General features: G+C 40.1%; 1 protein-coding gene across 5 annotated transcripts in view; it reads left to right on the forward strand.

The window, feature by feature from the left end:
* Positions 1-222: 222 nt before the first annotated feature.
* Positions 223-23,398, forward strand: part of MLLT1 (MLLT1 super elongation complex subunit) — a 93,896-nt gene continuing 70,720 nt past the window's right edge. For all 5 annotated transcript variants that reach the window (XM_027850914.1, XM_027850916.1, XM_027850915.1 and 2 more), the window contains exons 1-3: positions 223-298; positions 6,326-6,506; positions 17,062-17,144. In XM_027850914.1, the coding sequence (XP_027706715.1) occupies positions 287-298; positions 6,326-6,506; positions 17,062-17,144 (276 nt within the window). In that variant the 5' untranslated portion in view covers positions 223-286. The remainder of the gene's footprint in view (positions 299-6,325; positions 6,507-17,061; positions 17,145-23,398) is intronic.

Here is a 23,398-nt window from a genome sequence, read left to right on the forward strand (position 1 = left end):
ACGCCAGCCCCGGCTGCTCAGTGGCCGCGGCTGCCGTCAGTTCGGTCGGCCGGGGCCCGGGGAGGCGGCGGGGGCCGCGGTCGGTTCGCGACCCGGGTCGAGTCGGTTTCCGGTTCCGCGGGGCGGGCAGCGGGCGGCGGGCGGGCGGCCGGGGAGCGGCGTCGGCGGCGGCGCCTGACAGACAATGAGGGCAGCGGGCCGGCCGTGAGCTGAGGCGGCGGCGGCTGCGAGGAGGAACAGGAGAAGGACGACGCGGGGCCCGGGGGGCGGGGGCGGGGCGCCAGCCATGGACAATCAGGTGAGGAGGCGCCGCCGGGCCCGGGGTCCCCTACCCCGCACGCCCCCCGCCCTGGCCCGGCCCCCGACTCCCTGCCCGCATCCCCCCCTCCCTCGGAGCTCCGGGCCCCCGGCCCTCCCCCCCTAGACTCTTCAGGCCCTGGGCCACGGAGCCCCCTCCTCCCTGGAGCTCGTCCCCTCCCCCCCTTCCCGGTGCCTGGCCCGGTCCTTCTCTGCCTCAGTCTTCCCTCCACCTCCCGCCCTTCTGGGGAGGGTGTGCTTCGCTCGCACTAGGCATCCTGTCTTGGCGCCTCCCTTCCAAATCGGGGCCATCTCCTATCCCCCCAAAATCCAAAACCTTTACGATTTACCCAACCAAATAACCCCCTCCCAACCAAACCCAAGGGTCTTCGTTTATCTCTTTTACACACATATCCACCCTCCCTCAGTTAAAACTGGGACCTCTTCCTCCCTCTGTACCCAACAATTAGAAAGAATCTCCTGGCTCGTTTTTTTCAAAAACACCGGAGTCGTTGCCCTCGCCTTCCACCTTCAAGCCCCTTTTCCCTTATTTTCCTGCTTCTTACCCTCCTCTCCCTACCCTCCTTCAAAACCCCAGGGGTCACCTCTATCCCTGTTACATAAAAACTCAGGGGTCATCTGAAGAATTAAGGGATGGCATTAGATGGCCTCAGACGTCCCTTCCTTGATATATCATCCTATGATCTCTTCCCCGTCACTTTCAAAACCCCTCAGGGACCAATTTTCAGAACCTTTCCAGTCTCATCTTTTCCCCACCTTCACCCTTTTCTCTTCTAAAACCCAGTTCACCCTTTTAAAAAACCCAGGCCAGCTTACTCCCCAAATTGGAGACCATTTCTTAATGCCCCTCTCATCGTCTTTGTCTCAGAAAACTGGGGTCATTTTTCTCCCTTTTTCCTCAAAACTCAGTCATCCTTCCCAAACCCCTTTCCCTTAGCTTGTCTTTGGGGGTTGGGGGAATTTGAAGGCGGGGGTCAGGTTGGAATATCCATGCTGTTAAGTAAGACAAGGTCACAGTGCTGAGGAGCTGATTGGTGGTACTTTTTTTTTTTTTCCAAAGCAGTAGTGTTGTTTCAGGGCCTAGGTGTCTCAGATTAATTAACTTACACAAACATTTTTTAGTCACTGTAGCTGAGAGGGATCAAATGTGTGGTTTTGTTGCTGACTGACCATTGCCTTTTTAGCTTAAGAGGGGGTGTATGTTCTGTTCTTGACTGGTGAAATGTGCCATGTTGAAGGACTCAAGGGTTCCACGTGAGAGGTAGTGTGGAGTTTATTTTGGGAAGGGAAAAATTTATAGCAGTTCATTGATGTTTTCAACAGAAAGCTTTGTGAGCTGCAAACTCCTGCAGAAGTAACAGCTTGCTTACCTCTGACCTGTATTAAGAGTTGTTGGGTTTTTTTTCCTACCAATAACAAAACACCCTGAACTTCACCCCTGTGTGTACCTACCTGATCAACTGGCACAATCGGGATGGTATTTTGCAGTGTTTGGGATTATGCTATCTCTATTACTACAGAAATTCTTACCCACCTTGAAGGACCTATACACACTTTTATACGTTCAGCCAATATCCTGGAAAAAGCCACATTTGTATTCTCCAGAACATTTTTAGTATCTCTCACCTCAGTGTCCTGAGGTATGAGACACCAGATTGGTTGCAAGGAGAAACTTCCTTCCAATTAGAGATATCCAAAAGTGGAATAGCCTACGTCTGGGAAGTGGGGGTTCTCTCTAATAATTTGAGGTCTTTAAGCAAAGGCTGGTTGACGTAAAGAGGATTCTTGTATTCAGGTATGGGTTGAACTAGATAGTGTGTAGCATCTCAACTCTGAGATTGTGTGATTATGCAATAATGTATTACAGTTCTTGGGACTGTTAATCCCTTCGACTGTCCACAATTGACCTAGAGTGGAAAATGGTGTGAGACAGCCAGAGTTTAGTGGGGGTGCTTTCTACCAATGATCCCCAGACTCATAATTTGGGCATCTGTGCCTTATAAGGCAGTCAGCAAAAGGTTCCTAACCCTTTGCATTGTCCCTGCCCCTGAGTCAGCATTCCTTAGTATTACATATTTGGCTGAGAAGAGTAGATGATGTTTGTCTAGCTATGGTCTTTGTCTGCATGATCAAATGGCTCTTCTGTATGGTCCCCTAACTGTATCCAAAGGTCCAAAGGGCAATTCTGAGAAGTTTGGTTTGTACTGACATTAAAGGGTCACTGAAGCATTACTTTTCTCATCTTTATTGTCCACATATGGGTAGCTTGTCAAGGGTATGTTGCTCCCAATTTATAGATCCAGTAGGATTAAGCAGAATCAAAAGGGGAATAATGCTGTCCTTTCTCTTACTAGGGAATGTTTTATTCTAGGGAATTAGATGCAATAACTAAACTTAAGAGATAATTATATGACTTGGTAATGTGTGAATCCCAGAGGAAAGTGCATCTGTTGGAAAGAATTCCCACTAGAAATTCATGGGAAGTGTTATATATAAACTAGTGGATAAAGACCTCCCTGTGGGGCTCAGGATTAGGGGATACAGCATTTGCAATGTTGAAGCAAAAAAGATCTGCTAATTTTCCTGTCCCCTGTTGCTTTCAGAGTCCCATTCTTGAGGTGGCTCTTGGCATTGGCATGGGATAACCAGGAGTGTTTGGAAATGGCCCAAAAATCTGTTTGATTTATTTTCTTTTCTTTTGAGGGAAAGGGGATCCTCACAAAATCTGAGGGAAGGCAGTAAATAGGAAGTCATTTTCAGCTAATGGTTGTGAGGGCCTTGCATGGTAATTTCTATCAGATGGTGTTAATACCTGGAAAGAATTTTACCATCCTTCCCTTAACCACTCCCATATTAATGAATAAATGAAATTCTCAGACCTTCCAGGCTTTACTTAACCATTTGTTTCACTGCTTTTGCCCTTTATGAGAACTGGAAGAAAACAACTAAATGGATTGAACAATAACCCAAATCACAAGTATATGTGAGATTTTGAAAGTACTTTCCCAACAACAACCATGTGATATAGGTAGTTCAGGTATAATCCCATTTTTATAGATAAGGAAACTGAAGCTTAGAGAGATTGAATGTGTGTGTGATCACAGTGTACAAAGTAGGATTAGAACTCCGGTCTCTTGGCTCCAGGTCTAGCACTCAGTGTACTATGTAATGTTGCCTCTTTGTTCTAACATTCAAAGAAATGATCAAAAGATCAGGAGGTGGGATATAAACGGAATATTCTACCTCCTGGGTTATGGAATTGGTTAAATCATTCCCTGCCCCCAATATATGATCTGGCCACATGCCAACAACATACTATAATTAGAAAATGAATTGTAGTTAACCAGGTTGATAAATGACAATTTTCTCATCTTAACCTATCATGTGCTTTGAACAACTAAATGCTTCATCGTTGCTTAATTCCTTCTTCTGTATGGCAGGAAAGAGATGAAGTGTCTTTGGGCTCATGTTCTTTTATTTTATGGTATGGTTACCAGTGTGGTTCTTCTCACCTACCCTTTGGTGAATAAGTGACACACATTCCAGGCTGAAGCAGTGTTTTTTCCTAACATGGTCAGGTCAAGAAGCAATTAAAGGCCAAATTATTTCTGGCCAGAATCTGATGTCCAGCCTTTGGACAACATTGACTGGGTTGGACTAGGTTGCTGTTGCAAAGGAGACTGGCATTTATGCCATGCCTTCATTCTGGCACATGAATTGAAATAATAGCCTGCCACTGCCTCCAAGCTGCCTGTTGACTTTGGCTGGGGAGGCTCATTTTGGCTCTTATGTTTTCCCTCCTGATTATATTGCTTTCTCCCATTCTTTTCCAGTAACTGTATCGCAACATGTATGTCCTGTAGAGGACCCCAAATTTAATCACAAATACCAGAAAACCAATGGGTAATTTGTTAAGCGTTGTGAATGGGTGAACAAAGGATACTAACAGTGGTATGATGTTTGAATACTATGTGTTGAATGAATGAATTCTAGAAACATTTATTAAGTGCCTAGTATGTGCAAGGCTCTGAAGCAGAACTCTGTGGGTAATACAAGGATTAGTAAAATATAGTCCCTGCCTTCAACGAGATTTTCTGAGAATCTTAATATCTAGACTATCAGTCTACAAAGAATTCAAACCATTTTGCAAATACATATTTTTATCTCTAACCTTTCTAGCAACCTCGTTGAGAAAAACAGATCATAGAGAAAGCTAGTGGCTCATAGCTTTGTAATCTTTATGGCTCATACCCAGGTACAAAGACTTATTTGCTGTTATAATCACTGAATAATATTTTTGTTCACTATAGATTCATAGTGATGGATGATTCTCAGATTTACCTGTCCATCTATATCCTTTCTTTCATTCCATATTGAGTGTTAGACATTTCGCTTGGATGTCTGCTAACACCAGGAACTTAACATATTGTAAACCAACCTCATCCTCTCCTTAGCACCACCATCTTCCTGATTCTTTCAGCCTTCCAAATATGACAGAGTTCTGTTTGACTTTCTCTGCCAGTTCGGAGCCTAAAGCTCCTCCTTGAAAGCATTCTACATAGAACTACAAGAATAATCCCAGTCACATATTGTTTCCATCCTATCATTCAGGAAGCTTCCAGTCAACTCCCATTTCTACAAGATCAAGCCTAAAAATATAAAATTTGAGTCCCTCTGCCAAATGGAATCTCTGTAGCTCATTCCCCTTGTTTTTTGTTTCTCTATAGGACTATTTTTTTGCCAACGGAGCTGTAGTTCTGTTCCCATTCTCCCCAGATCCAAACCTCACAAGTGCTTTTCCACACGTGGACTGCCCCTGTACTTTCTGCCAGTCAGCTTCCTTCCCATCTTAAAAGATAGATAGATGGATGGATGGATGGATGGATGGATGCCTTCTGCACACCAATATTTTCTGGAGGAAAAGCCAAAAGAAACATTTTTCCCTGCGGTGAAGAAAAACAACCAAGCAAAAAAAAAATCTAGTATAGTGACTGTATTTGACCATGCTTTACAACATTTTGTCATAGTTTGCCTTTCTTCTATCATAAGGAAGACTGCCTATCTTTCACAACACTGTCCCAGTCGCCTCTCTCTAGAAAGAGTTTCCTGATGACTTATCACACTCATGTACTTACACATCCTGCTTTATATTATTTTTGTGTGTGTCCCTATTTTAGTTCTGTTACTAAGCTTCATGAGGGCAAGGAGTTGGGATTTACTTATCTTTGTGTTCCCCACAACATTTAGCACCCAGGGCATTGTGGAATAGTAGGTGCTTAGTAAACTTCAGTTCTGTGAATGAATTAAGCTGACTGACTGATTATCCTGTCTGTCTTCCCTGCACTTAAATTACCCATTGTACTTGTTTTTGTGTTGCTTTGTGCTTTTCCTCCTTGGGTGTACTTACAGCTTGCTGTCCAATTGTGGTGTTAGCTTTTTAGGAGCTGTGGGGAGATTTGTTTCTGTTTTGTTTTTTAATGGAGTGGTTTGCATACAGTGGGCTTTTAATAAATGGTGCTGATTGGCTGATGTGGTGATGACCCTTTGAAATAGGAATTTTAAGTATAACTGTAAAAACACTTGGTTTCTTCATATTTAAGTGATAAATCAGGTCTCTATAGTTAAGTGAGAGCTATGCTGCTGATTGCAGCTATAATGTGAAAATGAGTTGGTTCATTTTTGCCTTTACATCCTCATGGGTAATCAAAATTTTGCTTTGAAAACTTACAGCTGATATTTTTGTTGATAATATGCATGCCTGAAAAGTAACTCTTTGTTCTCTATTTGGGGTGAAGGAGAGTGTAAAGGCATAAGTTAATCCAAGAAAGTAGATGGTTTGAAGGTATATTAGAATTATGTAGGAGGCTTTTTGTATAGTTTTTTTGCTAACCTCTCTGTAATAGAAGACCATGTGTGACATTTTAGAGCTTGTTAACCCTTCCCTACCACATTCTTCTGTTGGTTGTTTTGTGTTGGCCCCAGTCAAACTTTTTTCCCCCCTTTTTAGTGCACTGTACAGGTGAAGCTAGAGCTGGGACACCGAGCCCAGCTGAGGAAGAAGCCCACCACTGAGGGATTCACTCATGACTGGATGGTGTTTGTTCGAGGTCCAGAGCAGTGTGACATCCAACACTTCGTGGAAAGAGTGGTGTTTCGGCTACATGATAGCTTTCCAAAACCCAAACGGGGTGAGTGCTATCCAGGTTCTCATAATCTTGCCTGGAATGGATGTAACATCAAACTCCTTAGTCTTCAGATATTTTAAATTTTGTTCCAACTTTTTCCAAGGCAACAGTAGAACACATATTATACATTCACTTTAGAGGCCTTATCTCTGGGCACTCTTATTTAGATGGAGATTAGACAGGATATGACCTTTCATTGAAGAATAAAATGCTTTTTCTCGTTTTCTTATTTGGATCATTAGAACATACATTCTGTAATGTTTGAATTAATTCTAGGAAAAAAGAAAAGGACACAGTGAGTGGTGAATGAACTTGTTCCTTAGTTTTTTAATGAAAGTGAAGAGTAGCAAGATAGTCCAAAATCATTTCTGTTTACTTAAATAACTTTATAATTCCAGAGGGGTTATTTTGAGACTGGACAAAATTTTAAACAAAATAATGAAAACAAGCCCATAAAATTAAAACTTATTTTAACCCTGTACTAGCTTTCTTGTGTTCAGCTTCACTGTTAGAAAATGGAAAGCATCACCTCTCAGAATGATGTAAAACTGAAGCAAGTGGAGTCGATCTTTTTATTAAGCTTGCTGTGTGACTCATTTTCACTGGATATAAAGGGACAGTAATGGTAATTATTATTTAATTTAAATGTTCTTTCTTGATAGCTAAACCTGAGTGTGAGGGGAGAACCTCTAACCTCTTTACTTTTGAGCTTGAGCTGCTGATTGAATTTTAAGAGTAAACAGATATGTCAATAAGGAAGTAAATGGAACAGGTGGTAATGTCAACAGAGAGATGAAAGCAATGTGGATAATCCCTGAATAATTGAGCAAGAACAGGGGGTAGCCATGGGTAGCAGTTAGGGATGAGAAAAGCACGAGGTGTAGCTCAAAATAGATTGGTGGTGGCCAGATAACTTTTTCCTCTTTTTTCTGTTATGGTTTCTCTTATATTAAATTTTACCATAAGGGCAGAGGCTGCCCTAACATAGTGCATTGTAAATAGTATGTAACTAATAAATATTTGACTTAAATGAATTACTTGCTAACTCATTTGATTTTCCCTGCTCATCTTTTCCCACCACTCCCAATTTTCACTTCCCTCCCCCCACTTCAGACACCTAACCCAATAGAAGCATGTGCCATTCATTGAATCAGCTGTATTCTAGGTTATCAGCTGTTAAAAACTAACATATACAGCAGAGACCTTCATTTTCACTCAGATTAGAGGTAGAAGGAATTTTGAGACATCATCTAGTCTAGTCCTCTTATTTACAGATAAGGAAACTGAAGCTCTTAGAGGTGAAGAAAGGGACTTGCCTAAGGTTATGTAGATAGTAATTAAGTTGGAATTTGAACCCAAGTCCAGTAACTTTCCCTATATACTACACTTTCTTCTCTCCTCCCTCATTTTCTTCTCCTAGAGTCAGTAAGAACTGGGACAGGATACTTGGGAAAACTCCCTTTACTACTTTTTCCTTTCCTTTCCTACGATTGATTACAATTGATCAGTTAAGGAAACTTGCCAGGATTGAATTCTGCACTCATTCCCTACCATAGATGAATCCAGCGACTATTCCTTATTATTCAAGGAGAAATGAGGCAGGCTAACAGGTAGTCAGTAAGGGGAAAAGAAAGACTGGATTGGTTTAGAATATGGAAAATTGCTTCCCAGTTAATTAAGGATGACTTTACTTCCTTTTCTAGGGCTTCTGCCCTTTTGTGGTGGCATTTTTGAGGGCAGTCTTGAGAATGGTGTAGCAGAGGTAATATGGCATTTTTAGTGGGCCATCTTAGAGGACCGTATCCATCAAATCCAAACTGTTGTGAAGTCTCTTTGTCTAATAAATGCAATAGCAACAACAGTTACAAATGGATTATAATCATGTTCTATGTGCGTGTTTATTGGTCAGTTAATAAGATGAAATCTAATAGAAATAAATCTAAATTTCTCTCTTTGGATTAAAAAAGTCAACTATACAGGTATTCTAGCTCTACCCTTAATACTTTTCTGTCTTTGGGCAAATTGTTTAATGTCTTTTTTTCTCACTTCCCTCACGTATAAAAGGAGGGAGTTCGAGTAGGTTATCTCTAATCTTCATTCTACCACTAAAGTCTGTGTTCCTATGTACAGGTTTGAAGAAACTGACTAGACAACAATTCATGTGAAAATCTGAGATAAATAGTCAATTACTAGCTCAATATATGTTATCTGTGTGACATGGCAGCCAAAAAAAGTTAATGCAGTTTTCTTGAGAAAGGAGGGAACTGCCTTGGACAAGACCACACACCTCAACTACATATTACAGCTTTCTCTAGTTTTTCAGGACACTACTCTCTCCTGATTCCTCTCCTACTTGTCAGACCCATTCTTCAGTCTCTTTTATTGGATTCTCATCCAAATCATGCTCTGTAAATATAGGTGTCTCTCATGTTTTGGGGGAGGGGGAGCCATTCTTCTTTTATGCTACTTCACTTGATGAACTCATCAGTTCCTACGGATTTAATTACCATCTCTGTGCTGATGATTCTCAAATATACCTATCCTTCCTTAATCTCTTTTCTGACTGCCAATCTTGCATCTCCAACTGTCTTTCAGACATCTCAAACTGAATGTCCAGTAGACAACTTAAAATCAACATATCTAAAAGTACACTTATCATCTTTCTTCTTAAGCCATTCCCTCCCCCTCCCCCCCCAACCTCCAGTTCCCTATTATTTTAAAAGAGCGCCACCATCCTCCCAGTCCCTTAGGCTTGCAGCCTAGCTGTCATCCTTGATTTCTTACCATCTCTCACCCTGCCATATCCGATCTATTGCTAAAGCTTACCAGTTTCACCTTTGCATCATCTCTTGAATGTGCTCCCTTTGCTTCTCTGACCATTCATCTGCCACCATTCTAGTGCAGGCCCTCATCACCTCACACCTGGACTTTTTGAGTAACCTGCTGATGGATCTGTCTGCCTCAGTTTTCTCCCAACTCCAATCCATCCTCCATTCAGCTGCCAAAGCGATTTTCCAAAGTGCTAATAGCAGGTCCAACCACATCACCCCTTATTCAAACTCCATTGACTCCTTGTCGCCTCCAGGATCAAATATAAAATCCTTTGACTTCACCCCATCTTTCCAGTTTTCATATAACTTACTTCCCATCATATACTCTTCAATCTAATGACACTGGCCCCTTTGCTATTCCATGAACAAAACACTGCTTCTCTCTGCTCCTTCCCTTTTTTCAGACTGTCTTCCATGTCTGGAATGCTCTCCCTCCTCATCTCTGCCTACTAGCTTCTCTGGCTTCCTTTAAGTTCCAACTAAAATCTCAGCTTCTTCAGGAAGCCTTTCCCAAACATTCTTAATTCTAGTTTCTTCCCTCTTTTAATTATTTCCTTTTCATCCTACTTATAGGTTAAAAAGGAAATAACATTGTACATAGTTGTTTACATGTCCCCTTGCCCCTTAGATTGTGAATTCTTTGTGGGCAGTAACTATACTTTGCCTCTTTTTATATCCTCAGTGATTACTAGAGTGCCTGGCACATAATATACTCTTTTTTTTTTTTATGATGAGGCAATCCGGGTTAAGTGACTTGCCCAGGGTCACGTAGCTATTAAGTGTTGCCACTGAGCTGCCTCATAATATACTCTTAATGTTTATTGACTGACATATAGTAGACACCACATCATCGGAAGGATATTAACATATTGGAACCTGTATAGAGAAGGGCAACCAAGATGGCAAGAGGAAAGGAGACTAGGACATATGAGGGTTGGTTGAAGGAACTGGTTTAGCTTAGAGATAGAAGACTTAGAGAGGCATCATAGCTGTTTTTAAGCAGTTGAAGGGCTGTTATTTAGGAGAGCGTAGACTTATTCAAAAGGGCCTCATTCTAAGATTAGCAAATTTCTACTTCTTCCTCTTTTAATCCTGGTGGTAACAGACTCCCTGGCTGCTTAGGAGGGACTTGGTACTATTGCTACTGCCCCTCGCTACTATTTCCCTCATCTCCCATCCCTATCTACCTCAGCACTACCCTCCCCAAATCCTTCTCCAATTCTTTTCTCCCCTTCCATTGTATTCTTTGGAGCCCTCGTTTTATAATTAACATTTTCTCTATGTTAGTATTTTTCTGGCATTTTCAGGATGCTGACTTTTTCTGGAAGTGGATATGCCATCTTTCCTACCCAACAACCTACTGAGGCAGGAAGAAGAGCAGGCATACTCCTTGTTTCTCACTGCATCTTCTAGATCTTCCATTTGCCTTGATTACTGAGCAACCTTTCTAACTTTTGAAGTACATTCTGTCTAGGTATCACCCTGTCAAGATTCTGTTGGCAGATATCTACCAAGCCCAAGGTCATTTTCCCTTCTTTCTTAAGGAATTCAGTATCTAGCTCAGTCTCCCTCCATACTCTTAACTCCTTCTCTTTTCTTTAGGGACATCAGTATATACATGTTAATAGTGAAGTAGAAATAGAATGCTGGATTTGGAATCAGGACACACAGGTAGTAAGTGACTGAGTCCAAATTAGAACCTGGGTCCTAATGGATATGAAGACATCCATTCAGAATTTCATCTCCTTCAAGTGATCGTTCATTTATATTGTTTAGTTATCATGTGTATGGATCCTTTGTTTCTACCTTTTTCATTCTGCATTAAGTCACACAATTCTTCCCATGAAGAAATTTTCTCAATTTCTCATTTGTTATTTCTTACTACACAACAATGTTCACCAGAGTATACACAAGATATTTCCCAAAGTATCAAAGACACCTCACATTCAACATGTGCCAAACAATTTATCTGTCCCCCCAAATCCACCATACTTTCTCACTTTGCTGTTTCAGATACCACCGTCTGTATAGTCACCAGAATTCACAGTATAGTAAGTCCTTCGGAACTCCTTACTCTTTCACCTCCCTTATGCCTGTAATTACCAAGTCTTGTTGATTCTCCCTCTACACATCTCATTTTTGTCCTTTTTTCTACTCACTGGTCATTAACCTAATTTGGGCCCTTACCACTTTTTGCCTAGTTTATTTCAGTAGCCTCTTAATTGATCTCCCTCTTTTCAGTCTTTCCCCTCTGTAATCCATCTGCTACACATTTCTGAAATGATATTCCTAAAGCATGAGGTCTTACAGTGTAACTCCCTTGCTTCAGAAGCTCCAGTGCCTCCTTATTGCCTCTATGATAAAAGTCATTTAAAAATCATCACAATCTGACTCCAACCTATTTTTCCAAATCGACTCATATTACTCATGCATCCTTTGTAGGAGCCAAACTGGCCTACTTGCTGTTCCTGTAGATGGCATTCTGTTTTGTACCTCCATGCCTTGTCAGGGATTTTTTCTTCTGTCTAGAATGTGGGCTGTAGTTCCCGTCAAGGTTCAGCTCAAAGGCCATTTCCTACCCAAGACCTTTCTTGATCTCTCATCTCTGCCTTTTCTGCCCCTCAGACACGCCCCTCCCCCCCAGTTGCCTGTGCTTTCTCCTCCCTGGAATTGCTTTGTATACATTTTTTATTGACTTACCTGGGCACATGATCTTGACTATAAGCTCCTTCAGGGCAGAGACTGTTTTGTTTTATCCCTAGCATCTAGCACAGTAAGCTTCACATAGTAAGTGCCTAACAAATGCTTGTTGAAATGAATAAATGAATGAATTCTGCTTGACCCCAGTGGGCAGAGCTGTGAGCAACAGGTGGAAGTTGGAGAGAACAGTTTAAGCTAAATGTAAGAAAAAAGTTCTAACAATGAGACACATCCAAAGGTGGAATGATCTGCCTCAGGAGTTAGTGGGTTCTCCTTCACTTGAGCTCTTTTTTGTTTTTGGACAGATTAAGCATTTGTTAAGTGCTTCCTATGTGCTAGGTACTCTGCTAATTCCTGGGGACAATTTTTAAAAATTATATATACATACATATATAAATATGTAATTATAACATTATGCAATATTATTATATATACTATAATAATAATAGCTAACATTTATATAGTGCTGACTATGTGTCTGGCACTGCGCTAAGTACCTTACAATATTTCATTTGACCCTCACAACCACCCTGGGAGGTAGATGCTATTATTATGCACATTTTACTGATGAGGGAATTGCATGCAAAAAATACAGGCAAGCAAGATAGTCCTGTTTCCTTGAAAATATATAGTAACTTACACACTTTACTTTCAAAACTGTCCTTTTTGTCTATGCTTCCTTCCATTCTCTTTCTCCATTTAAAAAATTTTTCGGTGAATATTTTGGGGGAGGAGGCATCATTTTTGCTAAACTGCCTCTCCAATTAAAAACTAAGATATTTTAAAAAACAAACAACTGTAATCAGTAAACATCATCAGACAAAACAAATCCACACAGTGACCATGGGTCAAAAATGTATTTCTCTTTCTACATCTTGAGTCCATCACCTATCAGGAGTTGAAATAACATCAACCTCTGTCCTCTGGAGACATATTTGGTCATTTCTTTGATCAGAGTTTTTAACTCTTTCAGAATTGTTTTTCTTTATAATGCTATGTCCTTATAAGTTATTCTCTTAGTTCTGTTCTTTTCACTCTGTACCTGTCCATTATACTCACTACTCTTTGAATTTATCTCTTTCATAAACTCTTATGGTGCAGTAATCCACTGCCTTCGTATATCACAGTTTGCTCAGTAATTCCCCAGTTGATAGGCATTGCCTTAGATTCCAGTTTCTGCTTTTTCTTGTTTTTTTCTTTTTAATTCCTCACTTTAGCTCTTCATTGTATGGTTAACCTTTTACAAGGATGTTGAGAAGGGATTTAATTTCTCCTAGTTCGGTGATTCTGCAATGTATATAGAACATTTTGGTGGATAACATAGGGGGATGCTAGTGAATCAAAAGACACGGTCTCTACCCTTCTGAAGAGGTGTGGTATTGGTGATGTTTAGTAAGCTGCTGTGGATTTCATCAAGTAAATGGGGCTGAACTGAGGCTGATACTGGAAGCCTTTCATGATTATATCCAGAAGTGAAGCCATTGCTAGCTTTGTGATTTTAGCGGGCACTCCTGTTTCCTTTGAGGTGCCATTAACTAGGTATAAGCCATTTAAGACTTCCTCAGATTTTATAGCGTCTAGCTTTTCATTGTCTGCTTTTTGATTTTATGGTGGCTGCTAGTTTAACATGGTAAGAATCCATTTTTGCTCTGTATCTCGCCCTCCTCCCCTCTTAGAAAAAGTTAGAGTGGCCTGATAGAGAAAGTATTAGAGGCTGGCATTAGAGGCTGGCATGAGAGTCAGGAAAGCTAGCTTCAGGTTTTGCTTGCTTTGTTTCATAACATCACTTAGATACCCAGTTTCAGGCCCCTCTTCTGCAGATGGAGGCAGTGGTATCTTGTCTACCTTAAAGGGTTGTAGTAAGGGAAATGATTTATAAAATTTAACATACTCTACAGATTTCACCTGTTATTATAAGTAGTAAAGTAAAACAGTTGAATAATTCAATGATTAATTTAGAGTAAGCTTCGGTCTCCCAAGAAAGCTTGTGTGAGAACTGGTTCCCCAGTTTAGTTTTTATATATAATAAGTTATGGACTTGAAGCAGATTGCGTCAACAGCTTCCATAACAGGTGTGAGTGCATTGATTAGACGTGGTTTATTTCTACTGCTTTTGACCTTACTTATATTTTACGTTACTACTTACATATAAGATGACTGAGCACTTGAGTATAGATGGCTCAGTGAGGCCCTTCACTGCTCCTGCCAAAAACTTAATTCACTGACTGGTTTAGAAAAGCTTCCAGGGTCTTAGGGAAATTGACCACCTTGGCCTTAGTTTTCGGAGAAGTAGGAAACACAGTTATGCACAGCTGTGGCCTTGCGAGTTAGCCTTTTTAGCAATGTATTGCTTTCCTCAAGTAAGGAAGGGGATAGAATATGTTCTACCAGGCTTATGCAGTATTTTGTCTCAGAAACAACGTAGTGTAGTATATGGAATCAGAGTCAGGTAAACCTGGGTTCAAATCCTGCCTCAGCTTCATATGATCTGTATGACCTGAGCAAGTCACTTAACCTCTCCAGGCCTCAGTTCTTTGTCTCTAAAAATGAGGGAGTTGAACCTCGATAACCTCTATGGCCTCTTCTAGCTCTGAATCCTACTCTGTTGGTCATGCATGTTTCCCATCTGCTTTAACCGTATGCCTGGCAGTTCTTTATGTGATTACGTGATGTCCAAGATGATCAATTAGAAAGACCAGTGGGACTTTGCAGGAGGAATTGGAAATATTTGGCAATATATGAAATCATCATTTTTGTTGAAACTCCCTGTTGTCCTTTAGCTTTGTCCTTTTCTATAGCAAGTATGAAAATAGCTCAGTGAATTTTGTTTAATAGTTTATCAAGCATTTTATATTCTCTCACTGCAGCTCCCCATGATAGTCCTATGAGGTACATAGTACAGGTATTTTTATTCGCATTTTTGAGATGCAGAAACTGAGGTACCATGAAGTGACATGACTTGATCAGGGTGACATAGCTAGTTAGTATTGGGATCTGGGGGAATTGCATATAGATCCATCCTCAGATTCTAAGTCCAGCATTCATCTTAGTATATAACTGCCTTCTCTAGGAATTACCTTATATAGAGCAATGGACAAAACTTGTCTCGTTTACAAATTTGGGGGTTAGAATGAATTTTAGCTTAACAGAGAAGTCAGTCAACCAACAAGCATTTTTTAAGTACCTACTCTGTTGCAGGTATTGTGCTAAGCACTAGGGATACAAAGATAAAAATGAACCAATCCTTCCTCTTGAGGAGCTTATATTCTAATGGAGAAAACATGCATCTGGTTTATATATACATAGATGCATATGCATATATATGTGTGTGTGTGTATTATCACATAATATAACATGGAAAATGAATACAGGGTAATTTTGGGAGGGAGGAACCAGTAACAAGGGGAAGAATCTGAAGAGGCTTCATGTTGGAAGGCCTTTTTTTTTTTTTTCTTAAAGAAAAAAATATGTATTTTTTCCCAGTTACATGTAGAGACAATTTTTAACTTTCCTTTTTTAAAAATTTTGAGTTCTAAATTTTCTCTCTCTCTCTTCCTCCCTCACCTCCCCATTCCCTGAGATGGTAAGCAATTTGATATAGGTTATACATGTTCAATTATGCAAAATATATTACTATGTTAGTCATGTTGTGAAAGAAGACACAGACGCAAAGGAAAAAAAAATGCAATGAAAAAATTACAGAAAGTAAAAATAGAAAGCTTCAATCTGCATTCAGACTCCATTAGTTCTTTGTCTGGAGGCGGATAGCATTTTTCATCATGGGTCCTTTGGAATTGTCTTGGATCATTGCTGAGGATAGCTAAGTCATTCACAGTTGATCATAGTACATCATTGCTGTTACAACATACAATATTCTTCTGGTTCTGCTCAGTTCACTTTGCATCAGTTCATATAATTTGTTCCAGGTTTTTCTGAAAGCAGCTGGTTCATCATTTCTTATAGCACAGTAATATTCCATTACAATTGCATACCACAATTTGTTTCTTTAAAAAAAAAACATCAATTGATGGGCATCCCCTCCATTTCCCATTTTTTGCCTCTGTTAAAAGAGCTACTTTAAATACTTTTGTACATACAGGTCCCTTTCTCTTTTTTTTTTAATATCTTTGGGATACACACCTAGTAGTGGTATTGCTGGATCAAAAGGTATGAACAGTTTTATAGCCCTTTGGGCATAGTTCCAGATTGTTCTCCAGAATGGTTGTATCAGTTCACAACTCCACCACATGCTGGAAGTCAAGAAATGAGAGCTTGTTCCAGGAGTTCTTCATGCCAAAGATAAATCTTGCATGGTGTGGTGAACTGGGCCTTTGGCCCAAGTGGGGCTAGAAGGGCAGGAGACTTGCATTCTGCAGTTTGCCCTGACTCTGACTTTGTTCAAGTCCATTCTTTTCCCTGGGCCTCTTCTTGCTTATCTTTAAGAGGAAGGTATTGGACTAGATCGGGAGTTCTGAACCCTTTTTGTGTCATGGACCCTTTGGCAGTCTGAGGAAGTCAATGGACCCCTTCTCAGAATAATGTTTTTAAATGTATTATATATAAAAAACATAAGATTAGAAAGGAAACTAATTATATTGAAATATTATTATTATAAGAAAAAGTTCACAGAAGCCAGGTTAAGAACCCTTAGACCAGATGATTTCTAACTATCCTTACAACTTTGACATTCTTTGTTTCCTTGACATTCTTTGTTTCCTGTGATTCTACTAAGTTGCTTTTCTGGTGTTTTGTTTGTTTGTTTGTTTGTTTGTTTTTTTACCCCTTTAGACTGCCATAATTTTACCCTTCACAGCTATCTGGTGTTTGGGGGGCATGACATAAAGGGGGATGTGGAATTTGATATTTCTGAATGAAAGCTTAGACACCCAAAACCCCTTATCATTGAAAAGGCAGCTAATTATTGAGTCATCCAACAGTAAGTGAATAAGGTTGCTTGGTAAATAAAGCTGATACTGCCTAGATAGTTACTCTTGGGAATTTAACATTTTCCAATTCTTCCTCCCTAGTGTGCAAAGAGCCCCCTTACAAAGTGGAGGAGTCTGGCTACGCGGGTTTCATCATGCCCATTGAAGTTCACTTCAAGAACAAGGTAAAGAGTTTGCTGCCTTTGACTTTGTTTCTTCCCAGGCTAGGTAGGGGCTTGGAGTTGCCTTGAGTTTCCTGACTTTGACGAGGTTTAGCTTTCTTTTCCTCTGACAAATAGAACTCAGTCCCAAGTCTGATCTTTTGGGTATTCCCTTCAGCAGCACAACCCCTTATTTCGTCCCGTGGTAGGTGTGTCTTCCTGAATTGCTGTATCCTAAACATACTTCTGCTGGTCATTAGTCAATCTTCTGGTGTGAAGCTTCTTTGACCTTAAGTCTGTCCTCAGATGACAGAGCACACAGCTTATTACTTGACTTGTGTTTGATTGCTTTTTGGCTTAGATAGGGTTTCCTGAAGTTTGAGTTCCAGTGGCATCACCTGAGGGGAACCCAGAATCACCTCCATGCCACAGGAAAGCCTTGGTGAAGGACTTGACTTGAAGGAATTAGTACTTGACTATTAGTGTTGGGTGAAGAGTAGAGAGTTTCTTGCCACCTTGGTCGTTCATGCAACTTTCCATAGTGACTATGTTAGGATGAGTGAACTCAAAACAGTTTTTACATTAATGAACTTTTAAGAAGAGAGCTCAGGTATTTCACCCCAGCTGGAGGTTGGCCTGAGTAGAAGCTGTGTGCTATTTTTGCAGGAATCCATTCCATCATAGAACACTTGCTTTAAGAGCCTTAATCCATTCCATCATAAAACATCTGCTTTAAGGACTTTTATGGGAACCTGGCCAGGTTCATATTGTCACTTTTAAGAGTTTAGAGGGGCAGCTAGATGTCGCAATGGATAGAGCATCGGCTCTGAAGTCAGGAGGACCTGAGTTCAAATCCAGCCTCAGACCAAATACTTGACACTTAGTAGCTGTGTGAACCTGGGCAAGTCACTTAACCCCAATTGCCTTTAAAAAAAGAAAGAGTTTAGAAAAGACTCCTGTCCATTTTGCATGGTCGGAAGCGGGCTTGGTCACTATTATGGATTAAATAATTGAGCAATATTAGTTCCTATATGTAACAAAACAATGAAATGTTTTCTGAAATTAACATTCACTCAGACTTTGGACATTATTCAAATTTTTTTTCTTAAGCCATATTGTTTAATGTTGGCAGATGGGGAACAGGAGAGATGTATCTGTACCCAGGGAATGGCATTGTTTCTTGTTTTTTGGGGGTAGGGACAATGTTTGCCCAGATAAAATAAAATGTGACTATCTTTGAGTTAAGTTTATTTTGTGTGAAGGAACTGATTTAAGTCATGTCGACTAGGTTCTTTGAATTTTGTTAATTGTTAGATTTGACTTTTTGTTCCTCAGTCACTTCTTTACTGTCTGTCAGCCAGGTGGCACAGTGGATAGAAAACTGAACCTGGAGTCAGGAAACGCCATATTCAGATTTGGCCTTAGGCACTTACTGACTGTGTAACCCTGGGCAAGTTACTTTACCTCTGTCTGCCACAGTTCCCTCTACTGTAAAATAAGGGTAAAAATAGCACCTACCTTCTGGAATTGTTATGAAGATCAAATGAGATAATATTTGTAGCTTAGCACAGTTCCTGGCACATAGTGGGTGCTTAATAAGTATTTGTTTTCTTCCTTCTACCTCTCCAGCCAGGGTTTTACTTTGGAACTAATATTTCTGTATAGATGTGTTGGTTTATGATTTCAGATGGCATGCTGAGGCAGGAATCTACAAGTTCTTTCTACCAGTCTATCGCAGTCTTGCCTAATAAGTCTGCAAGCTTGTTACCACCCTATATTTCTCTTTCCATGGTTTGCTGGAATTTCCAACTAGCAATAGCATCTTCTTCCTCTGGGCAGGGATGATTCTGTTAGTCCTGTCCATGAACATCAGATAATGTGGAGAGATTACTTTCAGAGGGATATGAGATACAATTTTAGTGATTAAAGTGTGAGTTATGATAGAAAGACATGCCTACTTTGCCTATTCCTTTATGAGTGATCCACCTTTCACAGTACTTGTCAGAGCTAAATGTTTGTCCCTGTTTATCTTCTTAGTTAGAAACCATAGTATTTAACAGACTAGATTTGTTGGTTGATAGACTGTCTCATGTTGTCACTTTGAACATGATAGAAAAGAGAGTCATGTAATTTTCATTTGGAAACTGAACAGTCAGGCTTGATGGCTGCCAAACCTTATTTTTAAAGTTTTTGAAATTGGCTACCAGATTCTTAATTTGGAACTCTCAAGGTCAGTTCCATCCAGTGACCAAGGACAGCACGTGGTCTTTGGAAACATTTCCATCTCTTTGCTGTCTTCATTTGAGCCCTGGTCTGATTTGAAATCATCATACCCATGTGCTCTGAGTACCTAACTGTTTCTGAACTCCTAACTTACCTTTAGAGAGAAGTACCTGGTACTGGTGGTCATGTAACAATTATGCAGAAAAGCAGATTGTGAAACAGACTGCTTACTGTTGTGTTTCTCCTTTTGTAAGTGTTTGATGTCATTGGCAGAAGTCATTGGATAAGTAGTTGAAAGTTTTTGTGAGATGAAATGTGTATCACTTAGTGAAGAAAATTGGAGACCACCTATATTGAGCAATTGAGCCCCCTGAAGTCAAGCTCTCATCAGTGCCTAGCACAGTATTTTTATATATACATACATACACACATATAATATAGTAAGCATTTAATGTGCATTTATTGAATTTAATACTTCTAAGTGAGATCCCAGTCTTTTTGGACTTTAATGTATTCAGTGGAAGTTATTTTAGCTGTTATAGTTATTTTTCTTAGGTGCCTTATACCCCAAAGAAGACTGAAGGAGAGCAGGGATGATATTTTACCAAAACATCTTATCTTCCTAGGGTCTTGTACAGTGCACATAATAGTTGCATAGTAAATCTTTGTTCAGGCAGCTAGGTGGTGCAGTGAATTGAGTGCCAGGCCTAGAGTTAGGAAGACTCCTCTTCCTGAGTTCAAATCTGGCCTCAGACACTTACTAGCTGTGTGAACCTGGGCAAGTCACTTAATCCTGTTTTCCTCATCTGTAAAATGAGCTGGAGAAGAAAATGTCAAACCACTCTAGTATCTTTGCCAAGAAAACCCCAAATGGGGTCACAGCGATTTGAACATAACTAAACAACAACAAATCTTTGTTCATTTGAATTCCCAAAGGCTTTAAGTTGAAAAATTGGCTAGACGTAGTGGTGCTATGGAAATATAAAAAGTTTCACGCAGGATCGTAGTTTCGATTCCTTTAGGCCTGTGTTCTTTCAGACTGTCACAATAGTGTACTGATTGGTCTCCCTACCACATGTTTCTCCCCACTGTAGTCCATTCCATTCAGCCATCAAAGTAATCTTCCTAAGTACAGGTCTGAGCTACTCAGTAAACTCCAGTGATTTCCTGTCACCCCCAGGATCAAATATAAAGCATTTAAAGTTCTTCTTAACCTTCTCCATCTTTTCAATTGTTTTTATACCTTAACACACACTCACACTCACTTTGCAATTCGGTGACACTGGTCTCTTTTGCTCTTCCTTGAGTAAGCTACTCCATCTCCAGGCTAGGAGCATTTTCGTTGGCTATCTCCCATGCCTAGAATTCTCTCTTTCTTCATCTCTGCCTCCTGGCTTTTCTGACTTCTTTCAAGTCCCAGCTAAAATCCCACCTTCGATAGAAAGTGTTTCCCAATCTGCCTTAATGCTAGTGGCTTCCCTCTATTGATTATTTCCAGTTTATCCTGTATATAGCTTGCACACGTGTGCGTGCCTCTGTGTGTGTGTGTGTGTGTGTGTGTGTGTGTGTGTTTGGGTGTGTGTACACACACAAATATATAGATGTATATATACACATATATGTATATGTGGTATGTATATGTAGTTGTTTATATAGTGTACTTACATTTAGTTATTTGTATATTGTCTCCTCCGTCAGACTGAGCGCTTTGAGATCAGGAACTTCCTTTTGCCTTTGTATCCCTAGTACTTAGCACAATACCTGGCATGTTAGTAGGCACGTAATAAATGTTTACTGACTAGCAGCACAATCCATTATCTTATTGTGGGCAATGCACAGAGTTGCCCTTTGTTAATCTCATGCTCAGGAATCAGTCCATTTAATTTTAAAAATTATTAACAATCTGTGTGGAAGGCACTACTAGGAACTGAGAATACAAAGACAAAAATGAAATAATCCTTACCCTTAAAGAGCTTATATGTCTCCCCAGGTCCATCTCTGACTGCCCTATGAAAATCCTTGGGTCTTTGTTATGGCTGGGAGTTTGGGGCAGCTGAAGCTCTTTTTCCAGTTGTGTCATAAATACATATAGCATTTTCCTTTCAAAGAGTCCAGGCATTGCACCAACAACAGCATTTGCTGCCTAGAATCCAGACCAAAAGAGTAGAACGTGGAACTCTAGGGCTGTGTCCTTTAAAATACCACGAGCATCATGGAGCATTTTTTCAGAGCTCCCAGCTGCACAGTGTGTAATATTCAAACTTAATTGTGAGTCCCTGAGGATCTTGAAGGTATGCATTTATTATAGTGAGTGTTTTATCTTGCTTTTGGAGGGCTGCTCCTAATGACCAACTGTGTATCTGGAAGAGAAGTAGAAAGTCTCAATTGATGGCCCAAATGCCAGGCTGGAGCTGTTTGAAGTCAGAACTTGTCTCGATCCATTTTTAAATTCCTATTTGGATTTTTTCATGACAAGTGGCTTAAGGATTCTTTTTTCTTGGCTTTTAGCCCCATATTAGGAATGTTGCATTATTGGTTCTCCTTCACCATTTCCACATAGCATTTCACATGTGCTACTTTGAAAATCATAAAACATTTATTATACTGTGTACAGGGGGAAGTATAAAGTTGAGATAAGACATTCCTGTCCTCGTGGAGTAGGGAGTTAAGACATGAACATATAATTATTTGTTTGAATTCAACAAACATTTATTAATTGTCTTCTGTGTGTTATGCACTATATTTGGCAGTGGGTCTACAGAGACAAGAAAGAAATTATCCCTGCCTTTGATCATTCTGTTGTGGAGGAGATATCTCATAGGATTACAGATAGAAGATGCCAGAGACCTTTGAGGTTATCTGCTCCAACCCCAAATTACACAGATAAGTAAAGAAAGTGTACAAAGTCAGAGAGGCAGCCTGGTATAGTAGATAAGAGGGCTGACCTGAAGTAATCTGGGTTTAGGTATCACTTCTTGATATAGATGGGCTTTGTGATCCTAGGCAAGTCATTCAATCTCTCAATGCCTCAGACAACTTTCTACGTCTGTAAATTGTAGAAGAGTTGCTCATTTGCATTGATCAGTTTCTTCACTAAGAGGCAGTTAGATGGTACAGTGGATAGAGCACCAGGTTTGGACTCAGAAAGACCTGAGTTCAAATCTGGCCTCTGACACTTGATAGCTATATGACCTTGGGTAAGTCACTTAACCTGTCTGCCTCAGTTTCCTAAACTGTAAAATGGGAATAATAACAGCACCTACCTCCCAAGGTTGTTGTGAAGACCAAATGAAATGATATTTATAAATTTATAAAATGCTTAGCACAGTGTCTAGCACATAGTAGGCACTAATATATTAATGCTTATTTCCCCCCCCCCCCCCGGGACTCCTTACGTGGAAATTATAGGTGTAGACCTAAAAGAATGTGTAGCTGTACTGTTATGCAGAGTAACTTTAAAAATTTCCAAATGTCTGTCTCTTCTCCTATTCAGAGATGTCTCTTATGACAGAGAATAAAAATGGAAGAGGGGAAGAGCAGTTTAGCAAAACTGACCACATGAACTGTGTCTTAGTATATGAAGTAGTCTTCTTCCTCTGCAAAGGAAGGGGTGATGCATTTTCTCATTTCTTCCTTGGGAACAAACTTGGTCATTGTAATGTTTAATTTCTTTTTGTTGTTCTTTCCATTTATTTTGTTGTCATTGTATATATTTTTTCCTGGTTTTGCACTTTTAAGTTTCATAAAGCACTTAAATATATGATCTCATTTGATCCTCACAACAACCCATTGTGGTAGGTGTTATTCCCATAGAGATAGGGGGAGCTGTCCAGGTTGGACTGGAGTCAGGAAGATCTGAGTTTAAATCTGGCCTTACTTACTCAGTAAGTAAATAGTACTTACTAGCTCTAAGACCCATGGCAAATCACTTAATCTCTGTCTTCCTCAGTTTTCCTAACTGTAAAATGGGGGTGATAATAGCACCTTTACCTCCTGGGATTATTGTAAGGATCAAGTTAGATCATTTGCAAAATTTTATTTTTGTAAAATTATTT

This window comes from Vombatus ursinus, unplaced genomic scaffold (genome assembly GCF_900497805.2).
Source record: "Vombatus ursinus unplaced genomic scaffold, bare-nosed wombat genome assembly UNPS02009173.1, whole genome shotgun sequence".
In the NCBI taxonomy this organism is placed as follows: Eukaryota; Metazoa; Chordata; class Mammalia; order Diprotodontia; family Vombatidae; genus Vombatus; species Vombatus ursinus.